Source organism: Onychostruthus taczanowskii, unplaced genomic scaffold (genome assembly GCF_017590055.1).
Source record: "Onychostruthus taczanowskii isolate IOZ18803 unplaced genomic scaffold, ASM1759005v1 scaffold80, whole genome shotgun sequence".
NCBI lineage: Eukaryota > Metazoa > Chordata > Aves > Passeriformes > Passeridae > Onychostruthus > Onychostruthus taczanowskii.
In genome coordinates this window covers 966,492-979,710 of record NW_024505893.1, presented here as the reverse complement: position 1 = coordinate 979,710, position 13,219 = coordinate 966,492, and the positions used below count along the sequence as shown (strand labels likewise).

Below are 13,219 nucleotides of genomic sequence, written 5' to 3'. Positions count from 1 at the left end.
CACAGCAGGGGCCAGGGGCAGACTGGAAGGGCAAGGCAGACCTGGGGAACGGCAAATACAAAAGGTGCCATCATCTCTGAAAGAAGTCAAAGTGCAACAACCTGCAGTCTTTCATTTTCCCCGAAGCTTTCCCGGCAATTTTGCAGCTTCTTCTCAGCTCTTGTTGTTTGCTGGCAGTTTCCAAATGCTCGTTTGCCTCCCCTGGCTGTGACAGAAGTGTCTGTCAGCAGCCCTGGATGCAGTAGATGGAGCAGCTGTGTGGCATTTTGATAGCCACCACAAAATAAATGACTTAGATGTGTTAGAAACAGCAAAGATTTCAGGTCAGCAGCCTGATTTCCAGCCTTCCACAGAAAGGTGGGAGAGCTGAAGCAGTATGTGTTTCTTGGCCTGCTACTTTAGCTCTGTGTCCCCCGCTTTGTGACACCCAGGAGTGACTCAGGGAGTGCAATACACAAACACCAACAGGCACTCAGCTGGCATCATTTGTTTAATAAAGTTTTTTCTGGTTTTAAAAAAGTTTACAAGACACATGTGTTCCACATGATAAACAACTAGAGGCTGATCTTCTCTTGCAATAACTTAATCCATGCAGAAAGACTGGACTGCCTAACCTGATGTTAGGCAGCAGCTAACAATTTACCAAAATACGCACAGATCTGCACACTGCAATGGAAACAGATAGCACACGACACCACGGAGTGAGAATCAATACACAAGCCTGCTCAGAGAATTTTCAGAATTCAAGTGTAAGTTTAAGGAAAAACCCTGATTTATTCTTTAAATGGAGCTTACGTACTGAGAGTGAAATGCTCTGCTACAATCTGCCTACAGTCACCCTTTACTCAGCAGTCGTGTGAGAACGCATACACAGAAATGTCACAAGTCCTTTTCACTACTGACACTACACATTAACAACTGGATCTGATAGCATTGCTTTGGTTGGTTCAATACAGAATGAAAGGTTTCTAATGTCTCAGCTCTGCTTTCCCATTTTCCATCCTTCTCCAAAGTCGCTGAAGAGTGTTGCTGAGGCCAGTGTTGGGTCTTTCTTCAAGAATTCAGTGTAGCTTTTGTGTAAGAAACTGTGGAAGGCAAACAAACAGGAATATTACTGTAGGTAGAGCAGAAATACTGAAGGAGTCCTTCAAATCCCATGGAGAAAAGAATCTTTACTTGTTGTCACAGCATTAAAACTAATGCTAGGTTATCTGTATGCCACATTTTAGAGATGTTCTGCTCCTTAGAAATCCAAATGTTATTGGAAAGATTGGACTGACCCAATCTTTCCAATAACACTGCAAACCCTCTAAAATGTTCTTATTTCAACACACAACCCAGAAACGGTGGGGGGAAACCCTGTATAGAACAGAAATCATCACCTAATGTCTGACCACCTGGGAAATTACGGATTAAAAAAAGAAAAAAAAATTAAGGAACTTTGTGAGCAATGAATGATGCTGAATTATATAAATCACAGCCAGACTAAACTCTGGGGATAGAAAAATGAGAGAAAGGTTGAACCTTAACTTTGCAAAGCTGCTAATAATTAAACTGCACAGCCAGCTCAGAGCTTCAGTGTGCAGATGAGGATAATAACACTTTCTTTAGAGCTTGGACACATTTGAAAAGTCAAAATCAGCAATGTAGCTTTTTGGGGGCAGGAAGGGGGAGGAAAGGTAATGAAAGCTATGTCCTGAAGGCTTAAAGCTGACTGGAAGATATGATAAACACATATCTACATAGGCAGATAATCCATGACAAAGGATTCAGGTCTGTATTCAGCCTAATTCCATTCACTGATGTCTAGGCATGTCCTGCAGGTCGAGTGCCTGAAGGCAGAGAAGATCTCCTGCTGCTCAGGCAAGTTTGGCTCTCAATGCCTGCCCTAATGTCCTTATTAGATGGTGAAGGTCTATTACACAGCCTGTGACTAATTCATCCTGGGAAAAGAACAAAACTGAGGAGGGGCAGGTAAGAACCATGAAAGGAAGCTGCAGTTCTGCCCTGTCTCCAGCTTCTGAGCTGTTTTCCATCTCCATTGCTGGAGACTGTGCTGTATTTGGGCTGTTCCAGAGAGAGCTCCCTGCTAGGTGAGGACAGACAGAAACACAACCCCGTGTCTCTGTCTATCTGAAGAACACAAAGAAGGATTCTGAGTTAAGTCACTGCTGTATTATCAGATCAAACTTTCAGATTTCCTGAGTCAACATGGAAGCAGTCACAACTGGGCCAGACCCACAACTCCAGCCAAGGTGGGAAGAGGTTTTCACCCACCCCAACATTCTGGTGTGCGACTGCAGATGGGAGCAGAGGTTGCAAAATTTATAAAGCCAACAAGATTATAACATTTCACCTTCCAGCACTTCTAATGCCACTCTCTGCATGTGCTGCTTCAGTAAAACAGGCAGGGGGCCAAGCATTCCAGAGGAGAGGAGAAGCCAAACCTGAGGCCTGCCTTGGATGAGCTAAGGCTCTCTTTCCGAGGACACATCTCCTTCTGCTCCACTGCTGGCACTGGGGTCATCCTTGTTTCGGGGGGCATTTCTTTCTCTACTTGACTCAGAGGGCACCTTGGTTCTGGTCTTCTCTTTTCTTTGTTGCTGTTTTTCAAGTTTTGTCAGCTATTCACACAGGAAGGAAAAAATATATCATGTAATAAAATTATTTCAGAAGTCTATTTCTAAAAAATTGTAAAAGTGAGCATTTGTATAAAACTTGCAACTTTCATTCACAACACCAATACATGTATCAGCAAAACAAAAAAAAAAAAACAAAAAAAAAACTGAAGGCTGAGATTTTCAAAAATTTAAAAAAGACAGTGAATTATCACCATAAGATAACATGATCACCCCAAGTATAAAAGAGAAGTGATTTATTTATATCCCTCAGCACAAGTAATACAAAAAATACATTTCGATTGACTAATCCAAATGTATTTTTACTAATTACATTGCAAATGACTTAGAAAGTTCTGATTACCAATTTCAAACACAGACAATTGCTCAGACAAAATAAGATATTTCACTGTCACATCCAATGACATAAAAGAGCTACTCATCAGCAATTATTTGTCTAATCTCTTCCTGCTAACATCACATTAAACACTGCAGGATGGTTCAGTTTTCTCTTCTTGCTAAAGCTGAAAGCTCATATATAAAAACCACACCATCCCTAAGCCTTACTTCCCATGCTACAAACAAATCAAGAGATTTTTGTCAGCAAAAAAAAGAATGCAATGGGCAGGGAAGAGGAAAGAGAACAACAATTTAAATTGGTTCTCCCTCATCACACTATGCATGATGGATGTCTTGACCCCATCTCCTCTTGGAATTTCTATCAGCTGAACATTGCTGGCACCAGGAGTGGCAGTTACAATCGTTTTTTTCTGTATCTTTTCTGTCTCTTTCTTCTTCTAATTCCCTCTCCTCTGAGTTTTGAACAAGTTAAATAAAATTGGACAGGTTGGGAGTTTGTGAAGCTGAATGGGTTAAGCCAATGCTTTGTGAAATGTTTTGTGTTAACTGGATGCTGCTCTAAATTTTTGCCAAAGCTGTCTGATTTTCTGAAGGTTGCCAGTGAAGCTTCTGTTGTTCTGACCCCTTGAAATTCCTGTTGGAATTTCTCCCTTGTGTCTAACTCAGGGAACATGAAAAAACCCTAAGCCCTTTTAAGAGGCTTGTCAAGGGAGTTTTCAGCCTTACACTGACAGAGAAAGTTTAAAAACCCTGTCTTCAGCCCAAGTTGTGACCACCAGGAAGGTGCTGTCAGATGGGTAAAGCAAGCAGCCTTGAACTGGGAAGGCAAAACCCTTAAACAAGCCAATGTTCCCCAAGAAAGAAATTAAACCTTCCAGAATCCTGCACACCTTGGTTATTTTACACCTACACGCTGGGCAGCAGTTCTCACTCCAAAAACAGAGCTGCTGCTGCTGCTGCTAATTATGCATGGTTTGGCCTGAGGACTCTAAAACTGCAAGGGTACAGAAGGAAAGACTAGAGACAGAAGTAGATTTTTCAGGGGCTAAAATATGACACAAGAATCCAGAAGAGAATTTGAAGGTAAAAACGAAACCAACTTCAAACCAAGCTGTTTAAGGCAACCCAGGGCACTTGTATCTCTCATTTCATAGATGGAGGACTTGTTGAGAAGGATGATGTGAGGGACAGTGTCAAAAGCTTTACTAAAATCTAGAAAAACTAAATCCACCACCTTCCCCTCCTTCACCTGGCAGGTGACCTTACTGTAGAAGAGCATTAAATCAGTTAGACAGGACTTTCCCTTTTGAATCCATGCTGACTGTGCACTGTCCTTTAAATGCCTTCCAGTGGCACCCAGCATGATCATCTCCACAATTTTTCCAGGCACTGAGGTTAGATTAACAGGCCTGTAGTTTCCTGATTCTTCCCTCATGCCCTTTTTATAAACTGCAATGACAATTTCACTGAGGTTAAGTGAATCACTTAATTTGTTAAGTGATTAACAAATAAGGTTGGTGTGACCTTGCTGAAGCACAACAATCCCCTTTGCCCCTTTTCTCTCAGCTGGAAAAGCTGGCCACTGTTGTGTTTAGGGGATGAAGAAGCCTCAGCACTGCATTTGGTTTTCAGCACAGCTTGTGCTGTTCCTCAGCAGAGCTAGCTCACTCTCCTGTCCACTCCATACTTAAATACAGGATTGAAATTCACTATTCCCTTGTTTCTGACAGAGAGGCACCTCTTGACTTCCATCCAGTCACCCACATGCCAAAGCTCCCACATAGCAAGAAACTTCACTAAAGGCGGGGGACGTGGTCCAGACTCATTAAAAACATTGTTAATGAGTCATGATTAAACAACAGCTTTTATGAGGATGAATAAACTGTGAAAAGCTGTTCTGCATTACACACACATACAATCTTTTCCAGGACAGCAGGCAGCCATCAACAGGCCAGGGAACTGAAGAAAACAATGCAATTATTTGACTGTTCAGAGGCTGCACAGGAAGGACAAGGTCCTTGTACCTGATGGAAGCTGTACTGCTTCACAGCAGGAATGCTACAAATTTGCAGAGGATACATCATCCTTTCCAGACCTTATGAGTCACTTACTTGTTTGGGATCAACAGTGGCTGCTGGGGACTCCAGTTCTATTGTTACAGGACCATCATTCTGGATGTGGACCTGCATGTAGGCACCAAACTTGCCATCTGAAAAGGGAAGAGACAAGTGCTCAGAACCCTTGGGAGTTTAACACACACCAAAGTTTTTACCAAAAGTGATACCAAAAAGAAATTAAAAAATACATAAAAGGGCAGCTAACTGCAGAAAGCTACTAAGAAAAAAAACAGTGTAAGTGCACCCAGGTATGTAGCTTGACATTCAGAGAGGCTAAATACACAGCTAAGTAGAGAACCAGGCACAAAACAAACCAAGTCTACAGGTAACCAAGTGTCCACAGTTCAGGACAGGCAGGATGGTTCTCACTGCCAGGAGATGACATTTCAAAGGCTCTAACAGCTCAGCCTAGGGATCCAGTCCAACTGACCACTTGATGTTTTGAAGAAACTTTATAGCTAGGCAAAAGGTAAGAAGCACTGAAGCCTACTCTGAAGCATTTGGCAATTGAATGCTGTAGAGCAGGCACACTGGGGTGCAGCTCAGTCCCAATCTGCTACAGCCATTTCTACATTCCTGCTGGTAACCTAGGCTGGTCCTTGAGAGTTACATAGATGTAACCTACACGCTGTGACCACAAAACCCAGTCAAAACTAATCTTTCTTTAACAAAATAATAAACAAAGAATATTATCTTAAACTTTATTAGTGGGAGCACAACTTTTCAAATTGCTCTCTACATCCCTCTGCTGTACTTCACTTACAAAAAGGGTTGGTCTTTTCCATTTCCCTTTCATGTGTATGGACCTAAAAAAAGTAAACTCTACAAGCCCTTTTTTACCAGAGGCTGATAAAGTGGTCAAATAAACCCCCAACTTTACCACAACACTCAAAGTACTCCCATGTCATAAGCACTTTCTATCTTGTTTTGGCACCAGAACTACTGTCAAGGAACATCTCCTTGTAACAGTTCCCTCCCATTCTCCTCACACATTTAAATTTCTAGTTACTGCTCTTCATCTTTCCCCACTGTAAGACTTCTGGACTGATCAATTCATCTTGCAACATCTTCTGCAATAAAATAGGATACTAGAAGTATTATACTTATTCAATTTAATTTAATACTTCTAAATATTAAAGTGACAAGTTCATTCTGCTGGACACCCATCTCTCCAAATTCCTTGCCTCTAAAAGCCCAGCTTTCCTCAGATGGAATATCTGCACCTGACATGAGTCAGAGAAGCCACATCTGAGCCATAAAGACTTGAAAAAGAGGCATCATTTACTTCCAGAATATTTTTGTACATATTTCAAGCCTTATGACCTAGAAATTTCACACTGGTTTTATACTTCTAAGCTTGTCTACTAGGAAAGTTATTCTTAATTAACCTCATGTGAATACTGTTGCTCCAGATAAGAGCACTTATTCTGAAGTGACAATACTCACAAAGGGAATTAATTAGGGAGAATAATTGTGCTTTCAACTTGTACCAAACCTTAATCTGAGTTAAACTCTGCCTTGTGGAACAACCCTCTCATATTTACTTAGATATTACTACTAAGAGAGTAAGACATTTCACACTCCTTGCCATGTTAACCTTTACTACCTTAGAAGAATAAATCCACATTCAAGACAGAGAGCAAAGGCCCTGAAACAGAAGGAGGAGCCTTGGTAAGTCTGATATTTGGATATTACCTTGCACAACAAGAGTGCTCAAGCCTGCAGACACCAGCTCTGCTCCCCAGAGGGGAGTGGGATGTTTAAGAACACAAGAAAGCAGTGAAGCACAACAGGCAAGGGCTTCTGATGCAGCCTTTTATTTTCTAGATGTGGGTGCCCATGTGTTAAACTGTGCTGACCTAGGAACCATGGCTCTGAACTGAAGGAACCTTCTCCAAGATTTCATTTGTCAAGTGTCCCACTGCTCTCAGTGTGAAAGAATGGACTGTGCCTCTGTTTGGGGAACACTTCCCACCCTGAGCTCCTGGCTGGCAAGCTCCAGCTAGACCAGAGAGCAGAGAGGAGCTGCCTGCCCAGCACCTACAACTTCCAACAGCCAAATTCTCTACTGGAACCAGGAACCAGAAAACACAAGGCTCTTAGGACAAGACCTTTATTGATCTGTCTTTGCCTCAGCTACACAAATTCCACTTTCAGTGATTAAATTACTCCTCTAAAATGCATTAAGCAATTTGTAGGATCAAAAGGGAAGGGCACCTACAACAATCCAGAAAATCAAATTCTTATCTCCCAATAACTACAACTGTTGTGTTTGTGCCTGTGTGTATGTAGGGGCAATCTGAGTACAGATTTGCCAGACAGCAAAGAAGCAAAAAAAAAAAAAAAAAAAAAACACCACTGGCAAGCAGAAACTTCAACCTAAGAGAATCTTAGCAGACTTGGGTGCAACACACCACAACTGGCACAGCTTAATAAGAAAGCAAAATCATAAACTGACAGGTAGTTTCAGTGCTGCCAGCAGTTTTAAATTCATGTGTTATCTGACACAACAGCACTCTTGGGTTTCCCAATCTGTGCTTTTAACACAGAAAGAAAAATGCAGAAGTGAAAGCTCGTTTTGCAGAAAGCACTGGCAAAAAAAGTGCCAAAATAAGGGCACTTAATATTCAATTCAGATACACAACTGCTATTCACTGAGAGAATGAATTCAAAAAGCTGCTTTCAAAATATAAAGTGATTGAAGTGGTATCAGAAATGCATTCCTTATCAGGAACAAATGTTGGAAGAACATATCAAGCTAGAAAAGCTTGAAAAATTGACATTTTTGGACATGTGGACATGTGTGCATTTCACTGTGCCTCCTTGGAAAGCACTGCAATAATTATCCTAATCTAGAGTCAATATGAAAATTAGCCTCTAAATCCTTCCTCAGCTTTTTTTTACTTTCTTCCTCATCAGGAAAGGCCAACCACTATCTACTAGCAAACACCATTTGAAAAATAGTCTTTTCTAGAAACTTGTCAAGTGTAGCAAAAAGTCAAATCTGAATATGAAAATGGACAGAAAGTACTCAGAAAACCAAACAGAAAAGATTGAGTGTGGACAGAGCACAAATGAACAGGAAAGCCAGGTATTTTCTGATAAAGAGAAAACTGTTCCACACATGACACAGAGTTGAGGAAAGAGAGTCTAAATCAAAACCTGTGCTCATGTAGCACATTACACCTCCCACTGTCACAATTCCATTTAACAGGATGTAGAAGTGACAGATGGAACTGTGCTGTCCATCACACACTGGTGACACCTTAGAGCCTCACTAAACACACTCCTCAGAAAAAAATGCTTCTCTTGGGTTAATCTATTTATACAGCACAAAACATCCAGCAGCCTTTGAGGGAGCCTGAGCACAGAACTTGTTCTCATGGCTGCAGCCTCTCTGGGCTGCTCACGTTGTGCAGCCAAAAGGAATAAAACATCTACATGTCATCCAGAGGAAGGCCAGGAAATGGCTTGGCTAGAGGAAGACTGGAGCGATCACCCTCACAGGCTCTAGTGAAAGTATTGTTAACACCCCTTCAGCTACAGAAAGTCACAGAATAAAGAAAGCAAGAGTCAGGAAAGGACACACACAAGGAGTGTCCACTGGTGACAGCAAGGACCTTACCAACCTTCTGTCCTTACCTTTAATAAGCTCTGGTTTGTAGGCTTTTCTTAGCTGCTCTAGGAAGTTGTTATAAAAAGACTCTGCCTGCTCCGTGGGCATTGCCATGTGATAGTCAGGCTTGTTTCCCTTCAGGATGCACTGGAGAGTAAACTGGCTCACACACAACACTTCATACTGTTTATCCATCACACTTTTGGACCAGTGCTTCCCACTTTCATCTTCAAAGACTCGCAAGTTCAAGATCTTTCGAACCCTGGGAGGAGGAGAAGATAATTCCTAAATTGTCCCCTGTAGGATCAACAGGTACCATACAGAATGAGATAACAGATGCATACTCAGCTTGCCTCCACGTAACAAGATATCCCTCTGCTCTTTGATTCCCAGCCATGGGAATCTCATCACATTAGGCAGAGCCTTAACCAAGAGAGCCCTCACACAGCTACACAAGAGTATCAGAGCACTAATCCACACCATCATTTTACAGCGTGGCACCAGGGCAGAATAACTGCATGTTACACAGCAACATAAAGATGGCACAGGAAGTAAGAAAGCTCACTCTTTACTATCTGCTTCTATGTGTCACAACATTATTTAATGTGTGAACAGCTTTGGGAATTGGAATCCTCCCACCACACCAGGAAATCACACTCAGTAGGAAATGAGATCATCCTAAACTGTGTTTAAAACTGTGGGTTTTTGTTTCCAGTCATGATTCACATATACTCCTCCTGCTTTGTCACTTCCTAGCACTATTTCCAGACCAGGCCCCATAAGCCAGATGATGACAACACTTGTTCATCAGGATGAGAGGAGGAATCCAAGGAACAGGGCAGAACTGCAGCTGGCAGCAAAGTGGTTTGAATTTTGGGCCCATTTTCTAGAGACAGGGGACAGAACTGACTGGCTCAACACAACAAGGGGACTTTCACAAGTGGGTCCTGAAAAGCAGCAGGCAGCTGCAACCAGTCCATGTCAGGACTTTGACTGATAACAGGACTGCATCCAAGCCACTCTCCTGTCTTTGGTTTCTTCTTCTGGCTTCTCCACACCTGCAGCATATCAAGGGAACCTATCAAGTACAAAGGGTTTCAACTGCAGCCATCAGCCAGGCATTTTGCACTGCACCAGAGGTGAGGCTGTCAGTGCAAGACAAAGCTGAGACTTTGTTATGGTCTAGCTTCAGGGTTTGGCCATCACTAAGGCACAGTCACAAAAACATCCTTGCCCATTTGTGTGTGTGAACAGCAAACAGAATTAACTCCTGAATGAAGTGGACTGTTGAAAGCATCCACTGGAAGGCCCCAGCAGAAGGCTTAAATCATCACCACTGCTGGTTTTTGTGTTTAATAATGTCTGTTGTTTCATTTACAGGATTACTAAAGTTTCCTTTAATAGGACCTGAAAAGCCTGGTTAAGCTGCTTTCTCTCACTCCTTTTGCCCAGATGCTGGCTTCCTGCCCTTCCTGTGTCAGCCATCCCAACAATCTGCTGTTGAGAGCACCTTAGTCACAGATCTCCTGTCTGCAAAATTCAAAAGCAGCTTCTACATCCACCAAGGCAGGGATGGGAAGCGATGGCAGAGCAAAAGTTACACACTGAGGGAGGCAAACAGGAAGGTAAACCAATGGAGAATAATATGTGAGAATAAAAACCCCTTCTTCTTGACATCAGTCAGCTCCATTACCTGTTTCTTTTTTGCCTTTGCAAGGACTGAGGTCAGCTTTAGAGCAATAACCAGTCCAAAAGAGACAGAAGAAGCCCCTGGAGAGCTCTCTCTTGCATGTGTTTGCTGGCTGAATCCCAATATTCTGTGGCCATGGAGCAGATGGCCAGAGCCAGTCCTCCAGGCTGCCAAAACTGATTCCTGTTTGCAGACAAACAACTGACAAGACTATCCCACCTTTAGGAAGAACAGAACTCATGTGCAAGCTAAAAGGAGAGTTGAGGATGCTCATAAATCCCACCCTTGAAGGATGGATTTCTTTTGGACTCAAAAAGGATTTAGAAGAGTCTGCTCTTGATAAAAAACACATAGAGGAAATTGGGACCAGATTTTTCTCAATGGAACATGAAGAGAAAAAGAAATCTGTATTCAAGGTAAAATCTGAAGAGAAACTAACAGGCAAACCTGTATTTCCCAAGAGGAATAGCTGATTAGTTTGGCTACTGCACAGGTATCAGCAATGCACAAACAGAAGAGTACAAGGCAAAAGGCAGGGAGTGACTTACATGTGCTCCAGCTCTCTTTGTGTATCTTCCAAAGAAATGCCCAGCAGCACACAGAGGCCTCGTCCTATTGAACTGATTTGTTCACCACCCACTGGAGGAAGCAGAGAGGAAAAAGAAAAATAAGGCTAAATGCACTGTCTTGTTTTATGGCACAAGTTAGGACGGTTTCAGCAGTCCAACCACTAAAGAGAACAGCATTCTAAACCCTGCTTCCTCTGTCTTTAAGTTTGTAGATTTGAAAGATCACATGGAAGCCTTCTTTCAAAAGCTTTCCAATGCCACCACTTCTTTATCAGATTGGGTAACTTACTCCAGCATTTAAAAACACTGTATGAAGATTTTTATACTACCATTGAATCAGTTGTCCTAAACAGAAAGGTGGTAAAACTCTTCCCAGTCCTTGAAAAATTATCCACCTGGTTGATGCCACTAAGTGCACTCCATTTCTCTACTTCACCATTCCCTTCATACTTTGCCATTGTTTTTGAACAGGTGATTTCTGCCTGAGTCCTCATGGATTTTTTGAAACATGACTTTCAACAACCTGCAAATTAGACCCTCCTAATTGGGAAAACAACCCCTTTAATGACATTTATAATAAAACACAAACTAGCACAGATCTGTAGTGTCTTCCTAAGAAACGCCTTAAACGATCTTAATTTAAATAAATTATCTTAATGTGGTTTACCCTGAGGTGACTGTAGTAAGAATAAATGCCTGGTGCTGAGATAAGCACCACTTACCCAGCTGCTAAAATTGCATCCAGGCTCATGACTGGGACAAAAAGCTCCAAACATCTCACAAAATGAAAGGAGATCAGGCCTCCAGTAAAAGCTGAAAGTGTCGGTGCACTAGTGGCTGGATCAGGGTATGAGTCCTCCAGCCTAGAAATTTGCCCTGCTAAGTACAGCACCGTCCACCAAACTCGACAACAGCTGAAATTCTCCCCAGAAAAGTGGTACTAAGGCAGCAAGAACCCCCATGCCGACAGGGTGTGCCCAGCTGTGGCCACGGTGCCAGCTGTGCACAAAAGCTGTGCCCTCACAGACACGCTCCGCCCGTGCTCACAAACAGGCAGAAACTCTTCAATAACTTCCCACAGCAGGCACTCACTGCCTCACGGGCAAACTTCTGGGCGATCTGAAGCACCCTGAGCACAGAAGGTCCAAAGCGGTGCAATAGCAGGGACATTCCACCAGGACACACTGTCCCTGCCGGAACCGGGGCTAGACCCAGGCGAGCGGTGCCCGGCGGCAGCTGGGACAGCACCACTGACACACACAGGCTATGAAAAAAGATGAGCCAGGCTGCGCTGCCAGCACGCCGGCCATGCACGGAGGTGACTGTGACTGCAGTGCCAGCGCATGCAAGCCTCGGGAGAGGGACACCGGGATGGCACCGCCACCACAGGCACAGCAATGCACGGCCGTGCCAGGGCAGCCCCGCTAGCACACGGCACCGAGCCGGCCAGAGCCCGGGAAGCGTCTGGACAATGCTCCCCGCACACGGCGTGACTCTTGGGCTGTCCTGTGCAGGGCTAACAGCTGGACTCCACAGTCCCTGTGGGTCCCTTCCAACTCGGAATACTGTGTGATTCCGTGAACACGAGCGAAGCAAGACGACTGCGACTGTGCTGCCAACACAAAGGCGCTCGAGGAGGCGATGGCAGCGTGTCTGCCAGCCCACGCCCGCCAGGCAAGGCTGCACACAGAGCCCCACACACACCCCGCACACGCACCCACGGCGGCCGGGCCGCGGGGGAGCCGCGAACGAGCGGACCCACGGTGGGGACAAGGGGAGGGGAGCGCCCGCACACACCCGCACCCACACCCAGACACCCACAGAGCGGCCCCGGCCCCCGCAGCTCCGCGGTCGGGACGCACTGACCTGTGACGCTGGCCTGGGCCACCCGCTGCACGATCGCCTTCATGGCGCAGCGCAGCGCGGCCGGCGCCGAGCGGGGACAGCGGCGGCGCCCGGCAGCAGCGGCGGCCGCGCCCCGCGCACAGCGCCCCCCGGCGCACGGGAGGTGCCGCCGCAGCCCCGGCACCGCCGCTCCGGGGGATTCCATTCCATTCCGAGCGCCCGGACACGCACGGGACGTGTGTCCAGGTGCTCGGCCTTCCTCTTACTGCCTGTAGGGATTTGGGGGTGCCGTCCAAAAGGAGAATATGCACGTAAGCAGACTGGCATCCGCTATAGGAACAGCTATAGGGAGACAGAAGGGTGCCCATAAAAATGAGTGGCTGGGGAAGCGCTGGGGAAAAGGA

The 13,219-nt window shown here is 44.6% G+C and overlaps 1 protein-coding gene across 2 annotated transcripts; it reads right to left on the bottom strand.

The window, feature by feature from the left end:
- Nucleotides 1-477: 477 nt before the first annotated feature.
- DTD1 (D-aminoacyl-tRNA deacylase 1) lies at nt 478-12,977 on the bottom strand. 2 transcript variants are annotated; one of them, XR_005954072.1, is made up of 6 exons: nt 12,837-12,977; nt 10,950-11,040; nt 8,738-8,973; nt 5,090-5,187; nt 2,357-2,624; nt 478-1,085 (listed from the first exon to the last, which is right to left on the bottom strand). XR_005954072.1 is itself a non-coding variant. In XM_041424166.1 (6 exons), exons 1-5 carry the CDS (start codon nt 12,877-12,879, stop codon nt 2,469-2,471), a joined length of 624 nt encoding a protein of 207 aa, XP_041280100.1. In that variant the 5' UTR covers nt 12,880-12,976; the 3' UTR covers nt 478-1,085; nt 2,448-2,468. The 2 variants fall into 2 exon arrangements, 1 of the variants encoding a protein (XP_041280100.1); XM_041424166.1 differs by having other exon boundaries at nt 2,448-2,624; nt 12,837-12,976.
- Between the last annotated feature and the right edge of the window lie 242 nt (nt 12,978-13,219).

Bases quoted from the DNA above. Each gene is read 5' to 3' on its own strand.
- DTD1 (XM_041424166.1), bottom strand. From the start codon at position 12,879: ATGAAGGCGATCGTGCAGCGGGTGGCCCAGGCCAGCGTCACAG. The intron at 8,974-10,949 runs GTAAGTCACTCC...TCCTCCTCCCAG, and splicing joins CAAAGAGAGCTGGAGCACAT to GGTTCGAAAGATCTTGAACT. The intron at 5,188-8,737 runs GTAAGGACAGAA...TTCCCTTTTCAG, and splicing joins CAAACCAGAGCTTATTAAAG to ATGGCAAGTTTGGTGCCTAC.